Here is an 8,497-nt window from a genome sequence, read left to right as displayed (position 1 = left end):
TGTGAAGCAGCAAAAAAAAAAAAAAAAAAAAATCCATTCTTCGTTATTATCGAGACGTCACCGTGAAAGAAATGGAGATCATTTTTCAACAGCTGGGAAAAAAAAAAAATTGTGGGCGGCAGCGATCCTTTCCATGTTCTCGCGATGCGTGGGGAACATTTCGCCCCTCCAACACTCTCGCACGCACACAATAGCGAGGCGCCCCGCGAAAACGTGTGCGCATGCGCGCTGCGTCACAGCCCATCTGGTCGGAGCTTCTGCGGCGCTCGGTAGTTAGCGGAACCAAAACAAGGCTTGACGAGGCCCTCGCAACGACGAGAACGAGAGAGCGAACGAACGAGGATTTGAGGACCCCCGACCCCCACCCCACCGGCCAGGACGCGTCTCCAGAGACACCGGGAAGGAAGGCCGCCTGTGCGTCCGTGTGCGCGCGCTACGACAAAGACGTAAGTCGTCCACGGGCTCCTTAAACGGAAGCTGACGGAGGGACGGATGGATGTGTTTTTGAGCTCTTCCTCGCGCAAAGCTACACGACAAACACACGCGCGCACAATGTCAGCAGGCCTGAAGGTGAGCATGATGAGGATGATGAAGAGGTCGTCCGTCCACCCGCACTGAAAGTCCGTCAGGCGTCAATTAGGCGCTGCCGTAGGACGTCTCAAGACATTGAGATGTGCCAAATTGAAGGACACCCGTGGAAAGGGTCAGGAAATGCCAAAGTGGCATGCAGAGTAGACAAACACGAAGAGGTGGAGGACGCTTAGAAAGTCACCTGGCAGAAAATCTGCACAAGCGTTGGTTGATGTTTTCCAAAGTAAAAGTATCAAACGTCAGGCGTCAATTAGGCGCTGCCGTAGGACGTCTCAAGACATTGAGATGTGCCAAATTGAAGGACACCCGTGGAAAGGGTCAGGAAATGCCAAAGTGGCATGCAGAGTAGACAAACACGAAGAGGTGGAGGACGCTTAGAAAGTCACCTGGCAGAAAATCTGCACAAGCGTTGGTTGATGTTTTCCAAAGTAAAAGTATCAAAAAAAAAAAAAGAAAAAGGTTTTCTGCTGGACGTCAGAAATTGAAGTCGACTTAACTGTTGAGAGGCTGCTAATTCCAAGGGTTCGGACAGGTTGAAGTAAATCGAGGTTTCTAAACGATGAATCGATGCTCCAAAATACTCAATGACAAGAATCAAGGACTTGTTGCACCTCTCGGGGCTGGAACCTTTGAATGGCGTTCCGTCTTTTGTTTTTGCCTGCCGACAGTTTTTGGATGAGGGGAGCATGACGTCCTTCGGCCGGACCGGGCTCCGTGTCCCCTCGCTGCTGCCGCTGCTGCTGCTGATCCTGGTCCGGGCGCGGGCGGGCCGCCCGGACCGCGGCAGCGTCGTCTTGGCGTCGGAGGAGTACGTGAGCGCCACGGTCAACGCCACAGCCGTGGACGCGCGGGGACACGCCGTCCACATCATGAGCAGCGAAGACGGAACCTACGGACAGAACTCGCCCAAAGTCGACACCCGCGCGTTAGTCGTCGTCACGCCCGCGCCGCGGCACGGAGGTGAGCCCGCACGCAAACGACAAACGCAGACAAAAGTCCAGAAACATGCAAACACGGACGCACACAAATTGACACACGCGGACTAACAATTAGCGTCCAAATAAACGCAGACGATTACGCAAGAACCAATGTACACAAAAGCACGTGAAAAACAAACGAACAACACAGCCAAACACAAAAATCAATATATCTTGGAGCAAACGCAAACAAATACCGCCGCAACTCAGAGAGAGGTGTTGGCGCCCGTTCCCTCTTACTTTGATCATATTTGATTGGCGGCGTCCTTTCGCGACAGCAACAGGCGCTCGCGTGTGAGGGCAAATCATCCGTCCGAGGCGGCTTCTCGTCTTTCCGGCAGCTCTTCGGGTGGCCGCGCCGGGGCCGGGCGATCAATTGAAATGTCGTCGTTCCATCGCTCCACTTTGGCTTCGACTCAAAAGAAATCCGATGAATGTGCATCGCGTAAAGGCTCGGTGCGTTTGCGAGGTCCCGACGCATCGCGATCGCGGAGGAGTAATGAAAGCGTCGGTATCTGCTCCGTTCTCTCCAATGTCTCGGACGCGACGGCTCGAGCTTTTCTTTCCCATGTGGAAGGACACGCTCACTGGTCTCGCGCGCACTCAGCAGCCCTTTTCGCAACCGTCTTTGTGCGCGTGTGTCCAGCGGCGGATCGTCAGGGCTGCGACCCCCACACGCGCTTTGCGGCTCCTCCTCGCGGCGTCCAGTGGGTGGCGCTGCTGCAGCGAGGAAACTGCACGTTCAAGGAGAAAATCCTGAAGGCCGCCGCCTTCAACGCCTCCGCCGTGCTCATCTACAACAACTCCACCAACAAGACTGTCAAGATGGGCCACGAAGGTCAGCGCTTCCGCACGCGGGTCCGCACGCTAGCCGGCTAAGATGAGCGACGCTTGGGTTCTGGGGAAAAGGGCAAAAATCTGTTGATTTGTTCAGGCCCCATCGGGGGCAGTATCCGTAGGGCAGAGGTGTTCAAACGACGGCCCGGGGGCCATTTTCGGCATGTCCCCCCCGAAAATTACCCCTGTTTGTTCTATTTTTGTTTCCGAATGTGGAGATTCGGCCGCTGTTAAATTCAGAGCTGGGTCGATTCTGTGAGAGAGATGCCAAAAAAAAAACCACCTTGAACAGAGAGCTGATGAAATCAACTGGACAATTCAAATGATCTCGAATTGCTCTCCTGGCCGACTTGAGCGTGTTGACCAATTTTAAAGTGGCCCTTCCGTTTTTCTGCTTGCGCCAAGTTTGGACACCCCTGCGGGTGGGTACGCGGCGGCTGGAAAAAGTGTCATTAGGTGGCCGGGGTCCATCGGGCCACCGTTAACGTCGGGCCCTGAGAAAGGCCTGGGTCCCGACGGCCGGCCGGACGGCGCCTTCCGGGACGGTCGGGCCTCATCCGGCATTCCCGCTGCGGTGTGGCGTTCAGGTACGGGCGACACGGTGGCGGTGATGATCACGGAAAGGTACGGCAAAGACATCCTGGCCCAGCTGGAGAGGAATCTGAGCGTGGTGGTGACGGTCCTGGTGGGTCAGCGCATTCCAACCAAGACCGTCAACCGGGGCTCGCTGGTCTTTGTGTCCATCTCCTTCATCGTCCTCATGATCATCTCCTCTGCTTGGCTCATCTTCTACTTCATCCAGAAGATACGATACGGCGCGGCGCCCCACCGTGGCCACGTACGTATGCCCGCGTGCCCGCGTGCGTACGCGCGCGTGTCCTAATGACGCGTCTTCTGTTGCTCCGACGTCAGCGTCGTCTGGGCGATGCGGCCAAGAAGGCCATCGGCAAGTTGAGCACCAGGACGGTGAAGAAAGGAGATAAGGTCAAATCTGCGTGTGGATGTGTGTGTGTGCGTGTTTCTTTTACACGCGGGTTTAATTTGAAATGTGTGCGTAGGAGACGGATCCTGACTTCAACCACTGCGCCGTTTGTATTGAAGCGTACCAGCTGAACGACGTCGTCCGCATCCTTCCCTGCAAGTGAGTCGCGTGATGGTCAGGGGCCACGTATCAAGGCCTCCTCGGTCCCGTGAAGTTGACGGTGTCGCACGCGTGCGTGCCTCTGTGTGTTCAGGCACGTGTTCCACAAGGCGTGCGTGGATCCGTGGCTGAACGAGCACTGCACGTGTCCCATGTGCAAACTCAACATCCTCAAGGCCCTCGGCATCGCGGTGAGTCCGCGTCCTCCCCGGCGCATGCCCCATCCCGACGTTGCGTCGTCCCCGTCGGCAACGTGGCGTGCGTTTGCCGTGCAGAGCGGCGTCCCGTGCGCGGACGGCGAGGTCGCGGACGCGGAGCGCTCCGGTGGGAGTCTGGCGCCCGCCGGCCCGAGGGCGTCGCTCGCTCAGCGCGGCGGCGGGCCCGCCGTCAGCCTGGAGCCGCTGAGCCCGCCCTGCCCGGAGGCCCCGCCCCGCTCCCCCACTGACATCGCCATTGCCGTCACCGGTAAGGTCGGGCCGTTCATTATTCACGCGGATACACTTCTTTTTTTGTGTGTGTGTGTGTGTGTGTGTGTGTGTGTGTGTGTGTGTACTTTTGATTTTGATTTGGGATGGCTGCACTCGAAATAAGCGCTTCACTGAGCCGGCAAAATTTGTGCCTCAACAAAACGCGTTAAATTGCAAAACTGAGCATGAAGTGCCAAAATAAAATCAATTTGGCTTTGCTCCTACGCAAGAAAATAAAGTTGGCCAAAACACACAATGTGAATAGACGAAACTTTGGATTCGATGAAGAAAAACACATTTTCATTTGGAATACTGACATTTTTATTGATTAAAATAAAATCCTTGCTTCAGGTCCCTGGAATTAACCTCCAAAAATAAAGAAATGAATAAATGGAATTTCCCCACAAAATGAGAAAGCAGTCTTTGATTCGTAAAACTGCCCCCCCCCCCAAAAAAAATAAAATAAATAAAATAAACAAACAAACCAACCTTGGGTGATTATTTATTTTAGGTTGAAATTTATTTGTCAGATTTTTGAGGGTTAGGGTCGATGAATTTTTTTGGGGGGGATATGTTGTGATGATTATTGTTAATACAGATTTAGGAGATTTTTTTTTTTTTTTTTTTTTTTACACTGAACCTTTCGACATTAGTTTTTACAGACTTTCATTAATTTTTTATGTTGATTTTTTTTTTAGACAGAATTTTAAATTTCTTGGCTATTTTTCGATGGAAATTTTGAGATGTTGAATAAAAAAAAAAAATTTGCAAAATTTGGAATTTCAAATTTTGAAAGCAAAACATTTTGTTTGCGTGCGTGCAGGTGGTCACTTCTTCACGTCGACGCCTCCGCCTCGCACAGAGCTGCCCGACCTTCAGGCCCCTCTGGACCTCTACGATGACAAGTCCTGAAGGCCAGCGCCGTGGCAACCCCTCCGCCTCCTTCTGGGGGGGGGGGCAACATAACATGGGAGCTGAAAACTCAATGCCCGCAGCCGTTGGACGGGCCCATAAAAATGTTGTTTTCAGCCGTTCCACAATGTCAGCCAAAAGAATGAGGACACACAGGGAAAAAGTGCCTGGAGATTTGAATCGCAAACGCATTCAGACATCAGCAGATGAATACAATTTTCCGTCGCTGTCCCCAAGCTTGCAGACGTTTCTCCCGAACAATGGCCGACGCGTCCGGCGGGATTGTGCCGCGTGCGTTTTGGTGTCTTCAACTCCGCCGAAGCTTCCCCGGAGGATGTAGAGTGTCACGGGAAAGCCGCTCTGGCGGCGACCCTTCGGCGAGAAATGGAAAAGGCGGGCACGGCAGTCCCGTCGGATACGTTTGGCCACACACACACGCACACGCACACGCACACACACGTAAACAAAAAGGTTTTGACCTGCGTAGTGACAGTGGACTTGAGAACTCCAAAGTGTTGTAGATGAAGCGGATCACTCTGGATCCGGTCACACCGGGTTTGGGAGTAGAAGAAGGCCGCAGGAAGCCAACCCCTGAATCTTCCATGAAAAACTGAATTCCTCGGTAGGTTCTATGTTCATCAAGGCTCTGAGAAGTTGCGCTCGCACTTGCGGGTCCTCGTTTTTCATTTCTTATGTGCCCAAATGGTTCGCGACATGTTTTACGGGGGGACGAGGGCCCCGTCCGTCCGTCTCGAGGATCCCGGAGAAGTTACTCTTCCAGAAGTAGTTGTTCTTCCAGTGTTTTGTTCCTTATTAGAAAAGCCAATTGCCCGAATTCCAGAGTGCCTGAATGTTGGTCAGCGGACGCGACTGCAGCTGGATCACGACCAAAGAATCAGAACCACTGGCGCTTTGAAGCAAGTGCGGAACAATCCTGAGACCAGAAGCAGAACTTCCGTAGAGACGCCCCCGCCCCCACTACCACCCTCTGCCGCCGCGACCAATCACTTTGAAGCAACAGTCACCCGCCGGCGAGTCCTGCCGCGATGGTGCCCGCGTCCCCCGTTGTCACGTCGCTACGGTCATCGTCTTGGCCGCTCAAAGATGACCGATCGTCCAAAACGGAAACCGGGCTGACCTTTCAATGCAAACCCCCTTCACCCCAACATTAGCCGTGCTCAGCGCAAATACTGCAAGCTGAGATTTGCACAAAGGACAGAAGGAAAAGTTGAACTTGGGTTCGCATCGGAAGACAAAGGGAACGCAGGCGTCCAAGTGGCTTCAGAATATTAAATTCATGTGCTACTTTGCTCATTAGCCTAGCTGCTAACTAGCCTGACGACATCCTTTAGTTTCCCTCGTAGAAACCCCCGACGGCATCTCGGTCGTATGAACGGACCGAGCGAAGCTTTGACGGTGGCGGAGGGCTGCTCCTTGACGAGGGCCAATCCATTGAATGAGTAGCATTAAAACGCCATGAACCCAAATGTATACAATCTAAGGAGCAATATCATGAGAAAATGCATATTCCGCAGCCTATGACAACTGTGAGCCAAAGCGTACAAACTCCATGAACAATACTCGCATTTGCAGATTTAGTCATAAGGAGAACCAGACAGCGGTTCATATCGCAACCGGGCACGTTCAAGTTTCCGGTTGCCAGCGCAAGGCCAATGGGAGGCGTGCGATTGCTCCAAGTTTGATGGTGGGCAAATCGGGACTTCTTGAACTGCGATTCAACTACCGTCAACCGAGACGGGACAGAGTTGTTTGCACACGGCAAAGGGAAATGGAGCAAAAGCTCCAATCATTTCCGCAATAACTTCAATCATTTGATGACTGAACGTTTGTTGTACAATATGAGGACAAACTCAGCTCCAAACGGCGTGACGTGTCTGTGTGTACCAAACATGGAATTGATGTACTGTAGTTTCTTGGTAGTCTGTCGCTATTAAAATGCCGCTCCGTTGACCATTGTCGGTGTGATCGCCTTGCCCGCTGGACCGCCTCTTCGAGTCACCTGACCCTGGTGTGCGACGTGTTTGGCGCAAACCTCAGCCCTACATTTCATACAGCGCAAATACGTGATAATCACGATAAATAAGCCAACAAGTCACCTCATCCTTAATTTAGCCGATTACCTTTGTTTCGCATTTTTCAGATTCAGATTCAGAATCGCATGATCGCAAACCTCGCTCCAAAACACCCCATCCAGCACTACGGCTACATGATCGAATCAACTTTTCACGTGTCTAGCATTAGCACATCATGAACAAGTCACTTAAGAGGACGTCAAACCCCATCTTTTAAAAAATAAAAATAAAGCAACACCTACGGATGGAATATTTCAAATAAAACCTAACGGTTGGTCATTGTTATAAAGTATGTATTCTTTGGATTTCAAATAAGTGATCCCGTTCTTCTCCGAAGTTCTATACGACGTTGAGAGCACAGCATGCAGTTTTCAAGTTTTTTTCAGGTGTAAAGCTGTCTTAAAACACGTCACGTAAAAAAAAAAAAAAAAAAAATCTCACCGTGGTTTAATGTTAGATCAATTCGCCACCCAAATTCATGTGCAAACATCTACCGAGGCCCACGTCAATGTCTGAAAATATCTAAACGGTCGCACCAACGTTTGAGATATGACGGCCATTACAGTCTTCCTCTGCACAGGTTCGCACTCAAGCTTAATGCCCTTAAAATAGAAAATATTGGATTGTTTGGATATTTTCGGGGGTCGAAGGGGTAGGCCAGGGGTGTCAAACTCATTTCACATTGTGGGCCGCATACGGACTCGGTAGATGTCAAGTGGGCCGAACCATTAACATGATACCATACTGTGCTATGAATCACCAAAATCTCATCTCTTTCCTTTGTTTTGGTCTCAAGAAGCATTGATTGGCGCTTTCATATCATTTGCTGCATTGGGTCTATCTCGGTGACAGACTGAGACTGCTGTTTTCTTCCCCGATCAAAACAATGTTGTCTTCTACTGTGATCAAAACAGTGTGCCCCTTAGTGGATAATTCAGAATTGCATTTTATTTAAAATATTCATTCTGTGTCTTTAACGCATTTTCCCCACATTTAAATTATCCCGCGGGCCGGATCGAACCTCCTTGGGGGCCAGTTCCGGCCCGCGGGCCGTATGTTTGACATTTTGGGGTAAGCGGTGCTGTGCACGTGATTGTTGGTGGTGATCTGTTTCCCGATAGTGAACGTCCGAAAGCTTCATGCCCATCAAGTGCAAAAAACACTGTGGCGATTGTCTTGATATTTTCAGAGAGCGTAGGTGTTGTTGTTTTGAGTCACAGTTCTCGAACATTAAGCCATGTTAAAAAAAAAAAAGTAATAAATACACGCACATGAAGCGTTTTTGACGGGCTCCGCGACAACTGGGCTTTTCACTTTGGGTGGCGGCAGTGAATGGGTTAACTGTCGATGACGTAGGGCGCCGGGAGCGTGTCGACGCGTCAACCCGGAAGTGATGTGCGGTCAGCAGACTGCGGGGGAAACACAAGCAAAACAACGGCGTCGGCGGCCCTCCGCCCTTCCCCCCCACCGCGCGACGTG

The 8,497-nt window shown here is 51.5% G+C and overlaps 1 protein-coding gene across 2 annotated transcripts; it reads left to right on the top strand.

Moving 5' to 3' along the window:
• The first annotated feature begins 191 nt into the window (after window positions 1-191).
• On the top strand, window positions 192-6,896 carry rnf130 (ring finger protein 130). Of its 2 annotated transcripts, none has more exons than XM_019858231.1 (10): window positions 192-446; window positions 1,260-1,551; window positions 2,215-2,406; window positions 2,993-3,243; window positions 3,318-3,389; window positions 3,464-3,546; window positions 3,641-3,737; window positions 3,822-4,011; window positions 4,837-4,958; window positions 5,360-6,896. In XM_019858231.1, the coding sequence occupies exons 1-9, from the start codon at window positions 222-224 to the stop codon at window positions 4,923-4,925; spliced, it is 1,491 nt and encodes a 496-aa protein (XP_019713790.1). In that variant the 5' UTR covers window positions 192-221; the 3' UTR covers window positions 4,926-4,958; window positions 5,360-6,896. The 2 variants fall into 2 exon arrangements, with proteins under 2 accessions (XP_019713790.1, XP_019713789.1); XM_019858230.1 differs by having other exon boundaries at window positions 4,837-4,960; window positions 5,352-6,896.
• The last annotated feature ends 1,601 nt before the right edge of the window (window positions 6,897-8,497 follow it).

This window comes from Hippocampus comes, unplaced genomic scaffold, assembly GCF_001891065.2.
Source record: "Hippocampus comes isolate QL1 unplaced genomic scaffold, H_comes_QL1_v1.1 scaffold48, whole genome shotgun sequence".
Taxonomy (NCBI): Eukaryota; Metazoa; Chordata; class Actinopteri; order Syngnathiformes; family Syngnathidae; genus Hippocampus; species Hippocampus comes.
This window is presented reverse-complemented; position numbering and strand designations above follow the sequence as displayed.